The 21,510-nt window shown below is 38.8% G+C and overlaps 1 protein-coding gene across 1 annotated transcript in view; it reads right to left on the bottom strand.

Annotated features, from left to right (window-relative positions):
- LOC123648509 (microtubule-associated serine/threonine-protein kinase 4-like) overlaps positions 1-21,510 on the bottom strand; it is a 287,133-nt gene that overhangs the window by 10,238 nt on the left and 255,385 nt on the right. The window contains exon 4 of the mRNA XM_045566375.1: positions 15,000-15,031. Within this exon, the coding sequence (XP_045422331.1) occupies positions 15,000-15,031 (32 nt within the window). The remainder of the gene's footprint in view (positions 1-14,999; positions 15,032-21,510) is intronic.

The following is a 21,510-nucleotide window of genomic DNA, read 5'->3' as shown; positions in this document are numbered from 1 at the left end:
AGTCCATATAATATCCAACACTAAGCTTAAAAAGAATCAAATCATAAAAGGTCCCAAAGTACATGGTTTATTATACATTTGAGTTACAGTTCCTTGTTCATGTCATATTTACAAACCTCTCAACCAATCCAGATATGCATATACTTCATAATTTCATACATAACCAGAAATACAAATTATTCATAAAGTTACAGTCATTGAACACTTTAACCACTTAAGCTTTAATGCAATAACCTAATTCTGGGATAGATTAAAATGTCATGCTTGTATCCCCACATTTGCATCTTGGAGTAATTGTACAATTATCAGAGATAAAATAACATTTAAATAATTTAAACTGATAGAAGAAATAACCCTTAGTTTTTATCAGTAAATATTTTTCCCATTAGTGGCATCAAGTAAAGAGATCCCTATACTGAGAAACATTAATTTTTGGTTTTATTTACTGTGTAGTGTTATATCACCTTTCTTATTAAAAACATGTAAGATAAAACCCCTCTAATTTTAAATTTTAGAATTTAATTTAAATGCCCAAAAACAGTTATGAAAAGTGTGAAAAGAAGGCTAAGTGAAGAAGAACTTACCAGAAATTAAAAGTCACTAGAAAGCCACTGTATTCAAAACAGAATGGTGTTGGCACAGAAACAGATAGATAGGGATCAGAACAGAGAGTCCAGAAATATTAACAGATCCAAATATATATGGCATCTTCACATGTGACAAGGGGAATAAGACAATTCCATGAAAAATAAAAGTTCTTGTATAATAGGACTTAAGTAACTGGTTATCCATCCAGGAAAAAAAAAAGAATCCTACACCTCATAGTCATGTACAAAATCTAAAACTGGAGTAAGATTCGAATGTCTTTAAAAAAATTAGTAAGAAAATTTAAGAGAATACTTGTATGAACTTGGAGCAGACAATAGCATAACATAACTCAGAAGCAATAAAGAAAAAGACAGACATATTTGATTAAACAATATTAACAATTTTCATTTGGCAAAAGACATTATAAATGGATAAAAACTGTAATGATACATTTGCACACATAAAACAAAGGAATAATACTTCTAAAACACAAGAGCTCGTAGAAATTGAGAAAAAACAACACTACCAAATAGAAAAATCGGCAGCGAAAATGAACATGAAATGAAAAGGGAATTCAAATGGACAATAAACATATGAAAATATGCTTAATATCAGTGACAGTGAAGGAAATGCAAATTAATGATCAGATAAAATAAGATCTGCAAGAATTAAAGAGGGCAGTGACATCCGTGCTGGTGAGAATGTTAGGTGATGGGCACTCTTAATGTATGAAGGTGATTTGCTATTCCTTTGGGTAAAGCAATCTAGCAACATCTAATAAAATTAAAAACACACATACCGTTTGACCAAGCAATTCCACTTCTGGGAATCTATCCTATGGGGAAAAAAAAGGACCAGTACGTAAGGATACAGGTAAAGACGTTTATTGCAGCAGTGTTTGTTGTGGGGCAGGGGAAAGCGAGGTACCGAAAACAACATGAATGTCCACTAATAGGGAAATGGTTAAATGAAATATGGTGCATATAACGTAAAATATTACAGAATTATTAAAATGAATGGGATAAATCTGTATCTCCTGACTTGGAAGATTGATAAGGTGAGAAAAGCAAATTGAAGAGTGGGTGCTTAACGTTCTTGGTAAAACAAGTAGTAGCAACAACTGCAACAAATCAATGTGAGTGAAGCACCTGTATGCACAGGCTGTGAAGAACGGGACAATACGGACCAGGCTAACAACAGCTACCAAAGGGAAGGCTGTGAATGGAGACAGGGATTGGAAGGGATTGGGATTATTTACTTTCTCTGTATATATCTTTGTGCAATTTCACTATTTACTATGAGCATAAGATTAATTTTCAAAACCACGTTTAAAAAAAATTATTAGCTTTTATTAGTGAAAGTAGACTAGTAGTATTTCCAGACATTCATCTTTAGTAAAATAGTAGCAAATGAACAAATATCCCCTCTTCCCTTATGCCAGTCTCACCATGGTGTTCATCATTGGTGATGTGCCTAGTGTCCACTCCATCTCTCATTCCTGTTTGTGTATCAGCCATGCAGTTTGGGTGGGAATGACTACTCCCCATTTCCAGGGACTTCTGAACGGTCTAAGCCACTAGACTTAGATTGAAATACAATTCAGAGCTGCTTATATAATTGAAAATTTTGATAGTCACATTAAAAAAATTTAAAGAAACAGGTGAATGTAGTTTTAATAGTATATTTAATCCAACCCAACATATGCAAAAATACTACCATTTCAACATGTAATTAGCAGAAGAATTATTAAATAGTTCAATCTTTCTGCATCTCATTTTGGACTAGCCACACTGCAAAAGCTCAGTAGCCGCATGTGGCCAGTGGCCACTGCACTAAAGAGCACAGGTCTAAGCTAGCGACAGTAATGCTGTAAGCATTACCTTGTCCATGGTAGACACATGATTTAAATGGTCCAAGCACAGAGAAACCCACAATGGTGCAAGAAGAACATTTCTGTCCTAATGAGAGCACAAGAAAAAAAATGAACCCTGGCAGACACCGAGGGACAAGCTGGGAAGGAAGCCTGCAGCAGGATGCAGGAGAACCTGGGTCCTCTGTCGACACTGAACCTCTGGATCAACCCCTCATGAAGCCTGAATTTTCTAGTCATATGAGCTGGCAAATTTTCTTCTCCTTTTTTTTCCAGTCACTTTGCATTAGGTTTTCTATTACTTGCAATCAGAAGTAGACTAATTAGAAAACTCATCTATGGATAAAGCCATATCCAAAGAGAATCATTTTCTCCTTAAGTGAATTAAATGTTTAAAATTTCTACCAATTGTTTGTGGTCAAGCTTTTCTTTTGTTAAACTAGCTTTATTTGATAGTATTTTTTAGAAACCTTCTGAAAACATCCCTGAAGAAGAGTCCCACAGCCTAATCCCTTGTTGTCCAGGGTGACTTTCCACAGTCACCATGCAAAAGACTATTTCTCCTTGAGACGATGCGTGCATAAAATCTCAGAGCGACCAATCAGCTCTCACTCTCATTCCACCTCCTCTTCTGGGTCTCCTTTCTCTAGAACAGGGTTTCTCAACGTCAGCACTATTGACATTTTGGGCAGATAATTCTTTGTTGGGGGTGAGGGTAGAGATTGTCCTGTCTCTTGTAGGATGTTTAGCAATATCCCTGATCTCTCTCCCAAAGATGATAGTGGGAGAAACCCTGTGTCCCCAATAGCTGTGACAACCAAAAATATCTCTAGACATTGTCAAACATCCCCTTTAGGGGCAAAATCACCCCTAGTTGAGACCCACTGTTCTAGACCAACAGTTAGTTCAACTCTATAACTCTCCTTCACTGTTATAGGACTCAGGCATTGCAGCAATTGCTAAAGCATGATGTCACCCTCTGTCAGGGTCCCCAGCATCACAATCTTTATGGGCCTTATGGCCCTCTCCTCTGGCCATTGAGCCTCATTGGGTCACACGCCTCCTTGTCCAATCCCCTCTACACCTACCCTGAGCTCTCCATTGCAGTTCTTCTTTCCAGAAGAAATGTGGCTAGTTGCTTCTTACTTCAGCTTGAAATTATTACCTGAGCTGCTCCCAGAACCACCTATCCAACTACCTCCTTGGGCTTCTCTTATGTGATTTTCTGACAAAGTATTTGCCCATTTATAATCCTTATTCTTCAACTCAGTCTCCGCAGCCTGGGTCACTAACTTCCTCCATCAATACATCTCGTGGGCAATTCCATCCCCATCTTTCCACACAGTTATCAACTTACATAGTATTCTCTCCAACCCACCTCTAAGACTACAGTTTCATTATAATTACTGGTCAGCTTTTCACAGCTCCTCAAATTAGTCTATGGATTCAATACAATTGCAATAAAAATCGTAGCAGGCTTTTTTGGTAGAATTTGACAAAGTGATTCTAAAATTAAAGAACCTAGAATAACCAAAACAACTTTGAAAAAAGATGAACAAAGGTAGAGGATTAACACTACTGATATGAAGACTTATTGTAAAGCTACAATATACAAGACAGTGTGATATTAAGTACAAATAGATCAGTGAAACAGAACAGAAAGCCTGTAAACAGACACACACATATATAGACAACTAATTTTCAACAAAAATACAAAGTACTTCAGTGGAGAAAAAAGAATCTGTTCAAAAAGTGGTTCTGGAATAATTAGATATTTATATATAAAAACAAACTTTGATATATACCTCATCCCAAAATACAAAAATTAACTGAAAATTAATCATAGACCTAAGTGTACAATCTAAAACTGTAAAACTTCTGGAAGAAAATATAGGAGAAAACCTTTGTGAACTTGGATTAGGCACAGATGACTTAGATAAAACACCAAAAGCTCTTAAAGAACAAATTGATAAATTAGACTTTATCAAAATTTAAAGCTTTTGCTCTTCAACAGCCGCTGTAAAGAGAATAAAAACACAAGTCATGGGCTGGGAGAAAAGGTTTACAGATCATGGATAAAAGGTTTATTTATAATGACTCAAAACTATAACTAACCCAAATGTCCATGAACAAATGAATAATCAAACTACGACATAGCCCTCCAACAGTATATTACTTAGCAATAAAAAGCAATGAATTATTAACATGCTACAACATGGATGAATCTCAAAATAATTATGCTGAGTGAAAGATGCCAGATCCCCCCCCAAAAGAGAGAGAGAGTACATACAATATCATTCCATTTATATAAAATTTTAGAAAACGCAAACCATCTTTAGGGCTGAAAGCATTGGCAGCCACCTGGCTGAGGATGTGGGGGTGAAGGGAGCAATTACAAAGGGGCAGAAGGAAACCTCTGGGGGGTAGACATTTCATTCTCTGGAGTGTGGTGGTATTTTCACAGGCATGTACACATGTCCAAAATGTGGGAGGGAGGAAGGAGGGAGGGAAAGAGGAAGGAGGGAGGAGGGAGGGAGGGAGGGAGGGGGGAGGAGGGAGGAGGAGGGAGGAGGGAGGAGGGAGGGAGGGAGGAGGAGGGAGGAGGAGGGAGGAGGAGGGAGGAGGAGGGAGGAGGGAGGGAGGAGGGAGGGAGGAGGAGGGAGGAGGAGGGAGGAGGAGGGAGGAGGAGGGAGGAGGAGGGAGGGAGGAGGAGGGAGGAGGGAGGGAGGAGAGGGGAGGGAGGAGGGAGGGAGGGAGGGAGGAGGAAGGAGGGAGGGAGGAGGAGGGAGGAGGAGGCAGGCAGGCAGGCATTGCTAGCTATTGGGGAAAGCCTTAACTGCTAGACCATGTAGGCTGGGGACAGCTGAAATCAGTTCATGCTACAAGGGATTCCATAAGAGGAAGAAGTTCTGGAGTTTTGGTCTTGTTTTAAATTCTGCTTTGGGTTAATACAAACAGAATTCACAATCCTTTGGTATGTTAACCTACTACAGCCTGGGGGATATTAAATAGTAGATGCAGTGTGTGTTGGCAGGAAAAGACTAGACAGACCCCAATGAAGTACCAGTTTGAACTATTTTTGTATTAATTCTTCTTTTAAGCATTTCTCCATACAACCACCACCATTACCAGCCCTACTGTGGTCTTAAAGGTATGCCTGACCAACATCGTTCAGAAAGAAAGAAAAAAAAAATAGACTAGAGCTAAGTGGTCTGAATTCTCAAAGATAATAATTAAGTAATATGCTTTTAACTAGATGTGTGAAGACAATATTTTCCCTGTGATTCTATCAAAATCAGTTGCATTTACATATAAAGTGGTAATACCTTAGAATTCCACCTAAAGAAGCCACCATTGTTTCCCTAAGATATGAAACCTGTGTAGTGATCGATTAATTTCATTTCAGTGTATGATGTCAAGTGCATTTTAAAAACATACTCCATTGCTTTTAAGTGATTCTTTAATCCACAAGGACTGGTCTTAGCATTTAAACTAATTTATCCTAGACATTAAAAAAAAAAAAAAAACCTTCTGCTTATTCTCCCAGATAATTGATTCTTGGTTTGTTAAGATACTAAACACTATGCTTTATACCACGAAATACAAAACCCCTGGTGAACTCACTCATGTGCCCCATGCAAAGCAAATACCGATGTTTACTGCCTTGGCAGAGAGGGCAAGGGGAGCCGAGAAGAAGAGCAAAACTCTCCCGCCCTGTGTTCTGCTGCTAGCCCAGCAGGAAGGGCCCACTGCCCCTGGAGTAACCATTAGGACCTGTTCCACAGCAGCTACATGTGCAAGTCACACAGCATTAACTTCTAAAGCAAATGCTCTCCTCAGTTTCCTACAAATAAATCCTGAAGATAACCCTCTGCCTCAAAGCTGCCCTCTCTAAGAAAAGCACATATATACAACCTCCACCACCAGTAACAATAAAAGCCCCGCCTGGAAAATTGGACTTAGGAAGAGTTAGGCCTCAGTCCTAATGTCACCAGAAGGTTAATCCCATTCATCTCTATGACGTATCAAAAGTTTAAAATGACTTTCTTCCACACAATAAAGAACACATAGTATATGCTAAATTAATATTTTCTAATAAAGGACACCTTTGCATAAGCACCTACAAAATATACGAGTGTTTCTGGAAAGATCACATTTCTACAATATGGGCCTCTTAAAAATCTTCCCTCAATACAATATGCATGTTTGAATGTATTATTAGAAATTTCATTCTAAAAATACATTAAAATGTATCTGTCCATACTAGGTCAAATTCATGCCACCCATTTCCACATGCAAATCAAACATATAGGCTAAACAGTCAATAAAAGCTTTTCAAGCCATATAAATGTGTTCACAAAACTATCTGCACAGAATCTCCTCAGGGTGCCGGTCACCCGTGATCTCGGGGTGATGCATGCAGTGAAGCAGAGCTCAGAGGGCCACTGGCCAGAGAAGGCAGGTGTTACTGGCATGTCCCACAGGCATGTCTCATGTTCTGACACAGAAGCACGGGAAAGTCTTCAACCTCATCCTGGAAGAGCTGACTTTATAAAACAACATGGTAAAAGACAATGCGTGTGTATTCAGATGAAAGAAATGACCCACCAAAACTCTCAGAAGGTAGGGTTTCTATCACAAAAGCAGAGAAAGAAATGCTAAAATACATTTTTTCCCTCTAGCACCTTAGGTCTGACAGTCTGCAGACACAAAGAGTAAGAGAGAAAAGAGTTTAATTCTCAAGAGCTGAAACGGCAGAGGAGACGGCAAAGGCTCTAAGGAGAAGCATTGAGGCACGAGTGCAATCCCACCTCCCTCTCTGCGGTTCCACAGAGGGCCCAACTTGCACAATGGGGGTAAGGACAGAACAATACAGAATTCAGCTGCTCTACTCACATGTCTAATTGGATACTGAATATATTTGGGGACTGCCAGTTACTGCAGCTGGGTCTGTCACCAGCATAGCTGTCACTGGTCTCTTTAATAGTCTGAGGTAAACTTAGCATCCTGGTAGTGCTGGGTGTGAGACTCCAGGTATTCCCTTTGGCTACAGTGTTGTAAGCTTTTACGATAAGTCTGGAGTCTTGATTTCCAAAATATTCAAAGAAACTATGCCAAGCATGGTGAAGTCAAGCAAACTCTGAGGTCTATCCTTTATCTGGTCCATACTATGGATGCTGATGCTAGAATTTATGTCCTAATGGAACAAAACATACCCACTCTCACGTTGGTATCTGTGTTTCTGACTCAAGCATCCTGACCGCAAAAAGGAAAGGCTGCTTTCCAGTCTCTGGTGGTTAGGAACCCGGAATTCTGGTTACGGTTCACAATCAGTGTACATACTCTCTGAGCACAAGCAATCTCTAATCCTCTGAGTTGCTAGTCACTCGTTTATCAAATAAAGATATCTCACATTAGATGCCTCTTAAGGTTTCTTCCAGCTCTGAAATCCTATGACTAAAGTTTTCCATATGGACATATAATAATCCCTATCATTCTCATCAACACCTGTCTGTCCCCAGTCACAATTTCAAGAAGTGACCTGTAACACTGGCTGAGAAGTGACGAATTATTCTGTAAGAGGAGCCACAGAGAACAGGGAGTTAGTTCCCTCACAGCCTGACAGGGAGCCGGAACACTGCGGGGTCAGTCTCCACAGCACATGCAGGACGCTCCTGGTACCACGCAGCCCATCCCAGGGTGCAAGTGAAAGATCTACCCAAGGGTATGATGTCAGCTGCTCCTTTAACACCTCTCCAGCTTCTCAGACAGTGCTACACAAACGACCCGGCTTTAAGGAGACTTCCCCAGCCTACTTTGTGGTCTTTCGCTTAACCCAACAAGACAAAACTAAGTGATTTGCAGGGATAGGGAAGAAAGTATAATTCCTAATATGTTTTATTTAACAGGACACACAGTACTTACTGCATGCCAGGTACTGTTATAAACCCTTTACAAATGTTAGTTAATTTAACCCTCTACATCTGCAGTCCCCAGCCCAGGGCCACATTACCTATCTGTGGCCTGTTAGGAATGGGCCACACAGCAGGAGGTGCGAGGCGGGTGAAGCTTTATCTGTATTTACAGCCACTCCCCATCACTCAACACCCCCCCAACTCCCATCTGTGGAAAAACTGTCTTCTATGAAACTGGTCCCTAGTGCCAAAAAGGTTGGGGATCTCTGCCAGGACACAGTATCCTCCCCATTTTACAGATGGGAAAACTAAGGCATATAGAGGTTAAGTAATTTCCTGAAGGTCACACAGTTGGCTAAATGGCAGAGATAGGATTAGAACCTAGGTAGTGTGACTTCTAAGTCCATGCTCTGAAATAATAATCGGTCATTACCTACGGATTAACAGACTCGAGAAGGTGGCTTTTATTAACAGTGAGGGAACACAAATACCCATCTTTCTCGGTGGGCCACACTATATGAGCCTTGCTGAAAAGGACTGCTCACCAAGAGACCCTCCCCAAAATACTGTTTGATTTAGACTTGCTAAAATGTCATTTCAGTAAATATGAAATAGGGAACTTCCCTCCACGCCTTTGGGGATCCAAAAGCCCACTCCACCACTGTTCATACACCGTGGAGCTCACTGAAGAACAGTCATCCTCAACTGGGGTAGCATTTTAGATTCACCTTGAGAGTTGGTTAAAAGTACACAAGCCTCCATCTTATCCTGCAGCCCACCCCCCAACACACACAGGGTTGTGGTTTGCAATCTCAAAGGTGTTTAAAAATGCACATATATTTTTTAAACCCCCCCCAAGTAACCTAACCCTCTCCCCTGGGGCAAAACTAAGGTCTTCCTGCAATTTTCAAGGGTAAGAAGATCAATCCTACATTGTTTCTATCTCCCAAATCTCCTTCCTACCCACTTCACGGAAGACAAATGCATGTATGATAAGGAATGCTGCAAATACATGCCAAATACCAAACCAGCTATTCGATGAATACATAAATGCAATTGACATTCTTCCACAGCCTGAAATCCTCTCTTTACTCTCAGGATATATTACACCATTCTCTTTTTACATAAACATGCCACTTTAAATGCTAATTCAGATGCAACACTCAATTTTTTCTTCGTTTTGTTTTTGGGTTTCTAACATTCAAAATGACACTGGACTTACATTTGGCTTCCACAATACATATTTTGAATTCTTGCTTCAATATTTGTGGGGGTGGGAGGGTAGAAAGCGCTACGAAGAAAGCTAAATTTATTTTAAAATGTATCCAAATACAGTTTACATGTCCTTTATTTTGCTTGAATTAAACTCTTTGCCTCTCTTTCAGGAAATGTTGCTTTCACTTTGCTGGAAATCTCATAAATCTAATTCAAATCAGTTGTAAAACCAAGGTGATTCCCTCCCCTTGCATTCTAGAAATAACCTCATTTTACTCAAAATACTTCTCTGAATAGCCAGTCAAGGCAATGTGTTCTGAAACATAACAGGTCTGAATGCAAGTCTTCTTTTTAAAAAATACACAGACATGTATACACCAATTACATCAACCCAGACCTATTCCATTACATAGAAGGTCGCTTCATGTCTTGTCTCAAAATAGAATTTCCAAGCTCAGAATTACCCTAATCCAATGCATGCAGCTCAGTATACCTACAGTAATACAAGCTCTATCTTCAAAGTCCAGCAGGCCCTGCTCCACCCAGGGGCTTCCAGCAACCATCGGGTTCCCCTACTTCTCTCTGACAATTCTCTCTCCCTCCACTGATCACTCTCATCTTCCATCCCACCTCTACACATCTGTCCTGGCCCCTACCCAAGAAAGGCAAAACAAGAAAGAGGTAACATAAGCTTATTATTCTTTTCATCATTTATTAATTTGTTCATGACGCAAAATGGTTCTCCACACCTGCTCCGTTCTCTGGTAATCTTGTCTCTTACCAGTTTACTAGAAGCACCCTATTAATGAATCTCCTTCTGCTATATTAAATGTAGCTTAGTGACACCCTGTCCACAGTATATACATGTCAGTGAGGCATCAAAGAGAAAACATCTTCAAGATCCAACTGAATGAATTCTAGTACTGGGATGTTTGGCACCGTGGTAGGGGTGTTTAAAATATATATACCTGGCCGGGCGCGGTGGCTCACGCCTGTAGTCCCAGCTTCTTGGGAGGCTGAGGCGGCGGGTGGATAGCTGCAGCTCGCCGGTTCGACACCAGCCCGAGCGCAGTGAGACCCCGTCTCCGTAAACAAAAAATCATAAAAAAGACCAAAAAAATACTCAAAACCAACAAAACCCAGCCGGGCGCTCTGGCAAGCGCCTGTAGTCCCAGCTACCCGGGAGGCTGAGGCACGAGGATCGCTCCCAGCCCGGGACCTGGAGCTTGCGGTGACCCAGCCTCACTGCACTCTACCCAGGACACCGAGTGACACTCTGCCTCCACAAAAAAAAACAAACAAAAAAAAAAAATAAAATATATATACCCACCCTTTGTGATTAGGGAGGTTGACTTCCCAGTAGACCTGAAACTGTCAAACGCCAATAGACACTTACCCTACTTATTCCATGGCCAGCCCTACTAGACTCCAACCTCTCTCAGAATGATAATTTAAAAAAAAAAAAAAAAAAAGGCTGAAAGGAGAAGGAGCATAAAAACTCTAAAGAGGAATACCAGTACTAGCTGCTAGTACTGTTGCTAGATCAAGAAATTAAAATAAGCCAAGACTCTTAAATTGCCTCTCAGGTAACTTCAATACACTCAGCCAGTCCTCACATGCAGAGAAATACTTTTCCAGGACTGCTGTGCACATGAAGAGCTGCTTCTGCTACAGGTTCCTGCTGCTGGCTGCCCCTTTAAAAGCATCTCTAAAGCACGCATGGCCAAAGAACATAAAGCTAAGAAATCGCCAAGTGTCAGTCACAGCTTCTAAAAAAATAAAGTGATAACTGCGGATAATTTTATAGATCCCAGACCTCCAGGGCTCCATGAAACAATGCACTGATGCTCATAATTAAACAAGGTGGAGGAAAGGCCGTTTTAAATAGCAGGGAGAATTTATGTGCTAAGAATAGATAGAGCAGTTTCCTTCTCTGTATGAAGAAATGGGAGGTGGTCTCAGCCAGCCAATTTCCTGCTCCTCTCTCTGGGGTATAAACACTACCACGGCATCCTAGGCCTCTCAGTCCTGGAGAGCTGTTTATTTGGGCAATTAACAAAACACAAAGGGGTCCTTTAAAAATAAATGGTAGCTGCCAGGGACACCTCAGTTTTGCCCCTAACCATCCATTAGCTTCTACCTTAGGGTTTTCCACTTTTTCCACTTTCTTTGCCTGAAAACAAACACCTCCCAGAAAGTTTTTCTACTTAGAAATGTCATTTCAGGACTTAAGTTCTAAATATGGGAGAAGCCTAGGTAAGAGACCCACAACACTAATGGCATTTTTATAAATATAGACAGTACAGATTAGTTAGAAAAATCAGAATCACATCAAGTGAATCTCCGTATTCCACACTGAATTTAAACCATGAAGGATCTGGCATCAGCCATGGAATCACTGCCGTCCTCATGAACTAGCGAGCACAAGCAGGGCACACCCGCTGCTCAGAGGCTCACAATCTAGGAGAAGGACACAGACTTGCATACATTCCACAAAATCTCCGCTATGAAGTTATTGTACTGGCCATCTTGTCAAAAACAAAGAACAGTGAATCGCACTCACATCTCTCCAAAGGGCTAAAAACCCCTAAGCAACAAACCTAGTACAGAAGCTAAATTGCACATGCTGTTATCACATTTCCCTCATCCCCCACCAACAGGTAGCATATACTAAAGCATTGCAAGAATATCAAAATTTATCATAATTTTTTCTATGTTGTTTTGGCATTAATCAATGGGTATCTGCCACTGTACCTATTTCTGTTATTGTAAAATCACACACATTTAGGCCAATCTTCATGAGACAAACCAAAAACACAAAACAAAGGTAACGTTATAGTCTTATTCAAAATAAATTTATATATTTTTCTTCAAATTGTTTAAAAATTGACACAAATATTTGGTTAAAACAGCTTGACTTCTACTTTCAAACACTCACTATTTTAAATAAAATTGTTTCAAAAATACCAAAATATAATGAGTATAATATAAACATCCATGTACATACTACCACATTAACGATATACTACCAGTAGAGTCCTCTCAAATCCCATTTCTTTTATTCCCACACTGATAAGCAACCTTTATCATAAACTTGCTTCCCATGCATGTTTTTATATCTTTACTGTAAATATTCGCATTCAGAAACAACGTAATATATTGTTTTATATGTTTTTTTTTAATTTTATAATGTAAATGTTATCTTATACCTGGAATTTTCTTTTGGCTCTTGCCTATCATCATGTTTTTGATAATTATACCTGTTGATATGTATACTCTAGCTCATCTTGCCTGCTGTATTTCACCGCATAGCATGATTTTAACAGGCAGCTGGGAGGAAGGGGATGGGAGAGTATGACAAGTTTAGTCCCAAAGAGATTGAGAGGGAAATTGTTGGAAGGATCTGGGATCAGAAGCCTTAGCGGAGGGCTACTCTTTGAATGGAAAAAGAAGAGAAGTGGCTAAAATCCAGCTATGCAAGGAGCTGGAGTAGAAACAGGATCTGGGGCCTTAAAGAAGGGCTGGAAAGCCTCTGGAAAATTGTTTTGGAGTCACTTGGTTATTATCTAGTAACATCCTGCCTGGAAAGCAGTTCCTTTGACTATTACCCTTTGCACCATAAAAAAGGGTCACAATCATTGCCTTTGCAACTTTTTAAAATGTATATGAAATGAGAGAGTCTTCAAGTTAGTTCTTGGCAAAATGATTGTAAACTATAAATTAGGGGGGATACGAATTATTTTTTCTAGACCCAATAAAGTTTGCTTTTCATATTTATAATTAATAACAAGAAAAACATTTTCTGTGGTCTTTTGTGAAAGCTTTAATTTGAATATATGTTTTTCTCATATGATTCTGGACATTAAAAAATATCTGTAAGCTTATTTAAAACAACACTCAAATTTTTAAAAAGTCTGAAAAACCCGTATGTTTCAGAATGATGAAAATGCAATTTTAAAACATTAGCCTTCAAGACATACAAATTGGAAGCAGCAGATATATCAAAATAAGGTGCCTTTTCAGGAAGGCACACACCCTCTTGTCAAGTTCAGTCACATTGCTGTGTAACCAAAGACAATGAGAAATGCATCACACTGTGGGCAGTTGCTCACTGTTAACACAGAAACGCAGCAGAAGAGCAGAACCAAATCCCGAATCTTTTTAAGAGAAGGTATAAAAAGATGTGCAAGCATTTATGGAGGAGGTACTTACGCAGTAAATAAACTGAGAAAGTGTTATCAGGTTTAATAATCAGGTACTATTATGTTGGCTAACACTGGTGCTTAAAAAAGATACACTTGGGGCTTTCTTCATTAGATTTGTATTAAAATCACTCTAGCATTTATTTTAAAAAGTTTTTCTTATTCTCAAAGTCATAAAAAAAACCTTGCATGAGAAGAGTAATTACTAGCATCTGAATCGTGTTCACTGAAAATGTTGAGTAGCATTAGGTTCCAGAACAGCTACATCAGGCATCATTAATTCTTTGGGGAATATTTGTATTTAATAGAAAATACAAAATAGCATGTTTATTTTTGGTTTGCTTCACTTGGAAGTATTAATATTCCCAGAATTCACTTAAAAAGGTAGATTTATGTTGATACATACATAATGTTTTATTCCTACCATCTGAGTGATCAATTGATTTTGATTAGGGAGGGATTTTAAATGGCTCAGATATAATTCTAACTTTCTCTTACTATGTATTCAAAGAATGAGCTCCAAACAAACGTATGTCCTTATTCTTTTTCATTGAGATTCCATTCTCTCAAGTAAAGAAATTAAAATATATTCTTTCTTTCTCACATATTTTCACATCAACTCATGGTTATCAGCTACCATTAACAGAAATTAAGATACACTCACCTGCAAAAGGAGAAATGGCCCTTAAAATAGATATAAGGACTCTATTAATAATTTGGTAATTAACATGATCTTTACAATAATTATTGGAGGCATACTAATGTGGTAACATAGAAACAAAAAACGCCACAAGCCCAACTGCAATATATTATAAAGGCTAAAAGTAAGATTTGACTGAAGCTCTGAAGTTTTCAAATAAAGTACAGAAGAAAAATCTAGGGTGTTTAAGCCTTAAATAAAAGTACAAGAGAAATGAGATTTTTTTCTATGACAGTATTTCATGTAGTTTTATTTCTATTTTTCTTGTTTCTTATTTCTCATCATGATGTATCAAAAAGGTTGGACTTTTCCAAGTTTATAATGCCCATAAGAAACACCCTGAAAACGGTAATAAAATCATTACTATTTGATTTTTACAAATAAATTCAAATTTTTTTCTTAATCCAGCTGATTATCATTAATTGTCACTAAAAACCAAACAAATCAGAGAATAATCACATTATGAACTATACAAAAAGAAAACAAAGAAACAAAATAATACTACTTACAAACTGCCTCTTCTGGGGAGACTCAGCTCCTTCTGCAAAAGAAAAAAAAAGCATATAGGAGATGCTACATTAACCTTAGACTACTAGGATACCAAATGTATAACATGAAATGTTCATCGTGCTTGATTTGGCATTCTATAGTGAATAGGTTTTAATGTCATAATTTTATGCTGGATTCTTTCTTACATTTTTCTTTTTATATACCGTGTTTAAGGTACAAACACAATTTATCTCAATTTCAGAGCACAGAAAACATCAATCTTCCTGAAGCAACCACAGTAAAATACTGAGTTGAGTTACATGACCCTATAATTGAGCACAATGAAAATCTGAGCAAGGGAAGGACTTACCCAAACAAGAAAGAGATATAAGAAGTAGGAGAAATTTTGCAGGATTATAATTAAATGAAAGGTGAAATGAAAAGGGCAAATAAATCAGACTATTTGCCCTCAGCAGAAATAAATTCATGCAAAACACTGTGCATACCAAAGACTGTACTTTATTATTTTTTTAAAAGATAATGCAGAAGGTACCCTTTTGGTATTATTTCTCAAAACAAATGTTATTTATTACTTAATATATTTAAAAGTGTGTTAATGAACCTCTAAAAGGTAAACAGACAGCCACAACAATTATTAGAGTGTCTCACAGTTTTACAGGGCGCTCTCACACATATCTTAAATTAAGATCATTATCTACCTAATCAGGAGAAGCTGTGGAAAACCAAAAGACCAACCAACCAAGCAAATAAACCAACCAACCAAATAAACAAAAATGGATTCAAAAACACTTCTACCCACTAATGAAGTTTTCAAAGACTGGCTACTCAAGAGTGATTACTTGATGACAATAATTAAAGAATAAGAAGCAGTGAGTTACCTGGCTATTTAAACTCAAAATGAAGTGCATTATATATTCAGAAGATCTGACTAAATTTGGTCATTCATTCCCATAATTCTCATTTATTTTTTGCTTTTCAGATGTTTGAGCATTATCTTTTGAAAGGCATTTCCCATCAGCTTCAAACTCACCCCTATTTTTATCAGATCCTTAAATGTTTGTCATGGACAGAAGCCTGGGATCTCACTTCTAAGGAGTGCCTTTCACCCCACAGCCTTGAGAGCATCAGACCAGAGAGGAGGGAAGCTCTGTGGCCTGCCGCTTTCAACAGAGGATGCTTTACTTATTAACCGGCAAATACATTTCCATACACTGTTATAATAATCATATCACTGTTTAACAGCAAGATCAACCAACAGCTTTAGGAACAAAGTGTCTTCTTTCTCCCATTAGCTAACATTTTCTTTTCAAGGGCTGCAGGGTTCAGCGGTGAAACGCTTTAACTTTTGTTGTTGTTTTGTTTCACTTTTTTCTTTAATCCTTGATTAGCCCCAAGAAATTATAGTGTTTGCTGAACTTGGCTCCCTGATTCTGAAACATAAATATACCTTCATTTACTAAAACCCCTAATAACAAGAGAAACGTCTCTGACCAAGACAGTTTTCCTTGGGAATCGAAACATAAATAGAAGACCAATGAGTAATTTTCTATATGTGTATCTTTGGTTATGACACACACTCAGAAATTAGTGTTGCATTCAGGTTAAAAAAGGAAAAGGAAAAAAAGCGAACTCCCTAGAAGTAATAGCTCACCAGACTATTTCTTTTAGAAAGGAACTGAGACGCACTGCACAGCAAAGGCCTAGAGCTCAAATGAATAATACTGCTCTGTCCAACAGATCTGACAGCAGCATAAAAGGCACCTGAGACGTTGTCATTAATAATCAAAAAATCAGATGTTATTTCAACTATATATGCAAACAGATCACACAGAAGATGTAAGAGAGAAAGGGGCAAATGAATGACCCAAATAGTTCAATCAATCATATTCCACCCAATGACCTGACCATAAACTGGCTGCTTTGCTCTGAGCAAAAGCTGCTGAAACAGCAAGATAAGGGATAAAAACCAACTCTGTTTTTAATCAGAAGTCTTTCCAGTAGGTCTAGAATTATGAGTTCTAAACAAGGAGAAAGGTTACGGCGGGTAACCCAGCACTGCTGCTCTGCGGGACGGCAGCCGAGATTCCAGGATGAGGAGCAGAGGACATTTAATAGGCCACTGTCAACTGACCTGAAGCTACCACGCTAACCAAGCTGAAGGAGCTAATCCACCTGACGGCTTGAATGTCAGGCTCAGGACTGGAAACTCAATTTGGTAGCAAATTGGAATCAGATGTGATGGTAATAAAGTGAGGGAAATGAATGTGCCGTGGCCAAGACCTTGTGAACAGTAGCTGCGAAAGTCTGCAAATACCAGGAGGGCTGAGCAATTGCAGACGGAGCAGGGAGTAGCTGCTGCCCTAATGTATGGGGACCACACGCTGATAAATCTGCACCGGTCAGACGTAAATGAACAGCATCAAGGCATTTTACTGCCAAAGCCCCTGCGGTACTTTGTGTATGTGTCCTCATTTTATTTTCTTAATGTCAGGATAAGGTCACTAACACATACTTAGATAATTAGATAAGACATGTGGTATTGGGCTGAGTCCTAAACCAAAGCTATGCTTGGTATATGGAGAACACGTGTTAAAAATTTAGTGTCAGGTAAGAATTGGAGGAGGCAAGAAAAAGGAAAAAGGAGAAAAAATCATCCATCTGCACTAAACAATATGCTAATTATTATCAGCAGATTAAAGAAATTCTTAAGACTATTTAAGATTTAAAATATTTAAGATTATTTTCATTGATATTGATTACTCAGTGACTTAATATTTTTTGCTGCTTATCATTATTTGCTTAACATTATATCTTTTGCACCCTTTTCTAAAAGGGTTAATTCGCAAATATTTGCATAGAAAATAACGGTGAAGTTAAACTAATCTTGTCTGAGAACCCTTTTATTTTCTTGAGATCCCTTGATAAAACTGAGGATACCAGAGTGTTCCTCCAATCCAGGAGGAGAACTCATGGAGCGACCAAAAGGACAGGAGAAACCAAACAACTGATTCTGCCCCTTTCCCCAGCCCTTGGCTTCTGAGAGAGAAATGAACTGTTCATTCACAAAGGCAGGAGAGAAAAACACGGTGATATCTTATGTGTACAAGCAATTTCCACAGTGGTAATTTAAAAAATATTTATAGTATTTAATAAGTATTTAACAGCTATAAATATACAAATAAAATAAGACTACACATGCCATGTATGTTTGGAGAATCTCTGAACTATTCTTTTTAACTGATAGGTAAATTTATGATTTAAAAGAGGATATTTACAGAAGTCCAAATAATATATATAGATACCTGGGCATCCAAGCGATGGAGCTTACTGCTCCTCCCCTTCAGAGTGGCTGGAGTTTTGTGACTCCCTTCCACAGAATAGAGTAAGGAAAAGGAACAATAGCAAGATTGTAGTAAAGAAACCTGCAAACACCCTGATAATCAAGAGATCAAGGTTAACACCACCTGTGGTAAGTTATGCAGACATCGGGTAACCCTCCGATGTAATGTAATGAGAAGGACACTCCACCCTGTGGGACTCTCTCTAAAAACTCATAACTGCAGTCTAATCATGAAAAAACATATGGCAAACCCAAATGGAGGGACAGCCTAAAAACATTTGACCAGTACTCTTTAAAACTGTCAAGGCTGTGAAAAACAAGAAAAAACTGAGAAACCATTACAGATCAGAGGAGACTAAGGAGACATGACGACTAAACGCAATGTAGAATCTTGGACTGGATTCTCTCGATCAGAAAAAGAACATTAGTGGAGTTTGTAGTTTAACTGACAGTAATATACCAATGTTAATCTCATAGTTTTGACAAATGTATTAAGGTTACATAAGATGTTAACATTAGGGGAAACTGGGGGAAGAGTGTACAGGAATTCTTTGAACTATCTTACAACTTTTCTGTAAATCTAAAATTATCCCAACATTTTTTAAAACATATCAAAAGGGGGAGACAAGGAGAAAGGAAGACCGGTATATGGGAGGGAGGAAAATGGAAGAGATGAACAAATGAATACCTAAATATTCTAAGCTTATTTTAAAGCACTATTTAATACCAATTTTTTAGGAGGCTATAGAAATAGTCTGGAGAAGACTGTGGCTAGGACCAGCAGTGAAGACGGTGAGAAGTAGTCAGATCTGAGCAGTGTTTTCATGGAATTTACAAAAGAACTGGAAGTGGAGGGTGCAAGAGAAAGCAAGGAGGAGTCAAAAGTTTTTGGTCTGAAGAAATGGAGTTTGAGGGAAGAAAAGCTCAGTTTGGACAAGTTACATCCAAGATGTCTGTAAGAATTCAAAGTAGAAGTTTCCAAACAGGCAAGTGGATACATGAATCTGAGTTCAGGAAAAGGTCAGGGCTGGAGATAGATTCTTGAGTCATCATTACATAAGATGGTATGTAAAGCCAGGGGACTGGATGAGACAGGACAGAACAAAGGAGAAGAGACACACCTGGATACAGGGCATGGGCACTTCATGATTTCAAACAGAGAAGTGAGGAGGACAGGTAACTGACATACTGCACTAAGCAGCAGCTGGGGTTCTTCAAAACAATAGAAACTGAATGAGCCTGGCAAGTAAACAACCTATCTACTGGACAGCTACCAGCACTCTTAAAGTCAACAGGATGGTTTGGCAGACAAGGTCAGCAAATGGGCAGGAACCAAAAGATTAAACCCAGGGAATGCAGCTACATCCAGGGAACAGCCCAGCCAGGACACTTCTGCAGCTGAACACTCCCTAGGAGCACAGCCTCCAGGAAGGATCTCTGTCCCCAGAACCTCTACTTCATCCCTCCTGACAGGTTCCCTGTGAGTGTCAGCATGATCACACCTGGGTCTCTGCCCCAGGTGCTAAGCAGACAGGAAAAGGGAACATTAACTCCCTTCACTAGCATAGCAGGAGGCAGGGCGAAGTCTGCCAAGATTCACACTCTGTGAATTCCTCCAAAAAAAAAAAAGAAAAAGAAAAAGAAAAAGAGGGGGGGGATTGGGAAGTTGGGCAACCTGCCAAACTGACACCTGCCTCCTGCTCCAACCCTCCAACCCCGTTGCCCTCACCAAACCCCACAAACAAATATTAATAGAATGGCTATGTCCAGCACACATCATTTCCTCACCACTTTCCAGAAACCAGTAGATTTAAAGTACATGTGCTTCCCCATTGTCATCTCTCCTTAATTAGTCATTGGTGGCCTTATACCATCACTCAGGATTACTACAAGTACTCTGCACTAACAAACTATTAATTTAGCGAAAGATTTCAAAGAGCCAAGATGTGCAAGGCAGTCTATCAGGTGCTGTTTGGGACACATGAGGAAAAACAAAATAAAGAACATTTGTAAAAGCTAGTTGGGGAGACATACACATACACACACACACACACACACACAAAACATGAGATATCACCAGATGCAAGATTATGCAGTATTCCTTGAATGTGTAAATGCTAACAGGGGACAGAAAATAAAATGAGATGAGATAATTCAGCTCAAACAGTGGCTCTGAAGCCTGGCTACACATTAATGTTACCCAGGGAGCGTTTAAAAATACCAATGCCTGAGCCCTACCCCTAAAGATCTAAAGAGAGACAGTTGTTTGTCTAAGTTGTTTATTAGAGGTTAGTATTTTTAAGTCCCCTTAAGGACTATTAGTTTACATAAACCATTTGCCTTTGGATTTCTTTCTTTAGGGAATATTAATTTTCTAGGCTGTCATTACAGTATTGAAGTTTTAGGTTTTTAGTTATTTCCTTTGCAAGTAGGAAGTGTTGTGGATCAAGGAAAGGTACCCAAAATGGAACTTTCCCCACCTGATAGAGTACAAAATTAGCTGGAGGTAGAGGCTTGTCCAGGGATGGGTTCTCCTAAAGAAATTCTTGAGGCTGCAGTTTTCTGGCCTCCATTTTTCAGAGTACTTGTGAAGGCACAAGGAGAGGACTGAAAAGTTCATACCATGTAAACAGATCCTACATGAAAACCTGGTTCTGAGTCAGAGCAGGAAGCAAAACTGGCTTATGTTCAAACAACCCTTGAAAACTCCAGTAAGCTGCCCATGAAATACATGGTTTTCTGCATGAAAAAAGCAAAGCCTGAAGATCAGTAGGGTAGATTTCTATAGAGTTGCTGGAACACTCAAACCACTCAACCTGTAAAACACCAGGAAAATCCTTCTGGGAAACATGAGATGGGTGGAGAATCCTAAAGAATCTCCCCCTTTGTGCAGGCTTTATTTCCTTCTATTTTTATATCTATAGTCATAATGTACTTTAATATATTTGTGCAATTAAAGTTAAAATAAACCACAAAAAGTTCACACAAAATGTTTGCTGGACCTTTATATAAATTTTACTTGAGTAAAACCATGTACTCACTTTCTTGCAAAAATAAAACAGCTACCTTCTTCCTAAGTTTTAGGCTTTTTCTGCCACAAACCCAAATCATCCTTAAGACTTTGGTCTCATACACCCGTTACATAGACAAAGTCTCCGAGTCATGATATG

This window comes from Lemur catta, chromosome 12 (genome assembly GCF_020740605.2).
Source record: "Lemur catta isolate mLemCat1 chromosome 12, mLemCat1.pri, whole genome shotgun sequence".
Lineage (NCBI taxonomy): Eukaryota > Metazoa > Chordata > Mammalia > Primates > Lemuridae > Lemur > Lemur catta.
The sequence above is the reverse complement of the archived record's forward strand: the minus strand, read 5'-3'. Positions and strand labels throughout refer to the sequence as shown.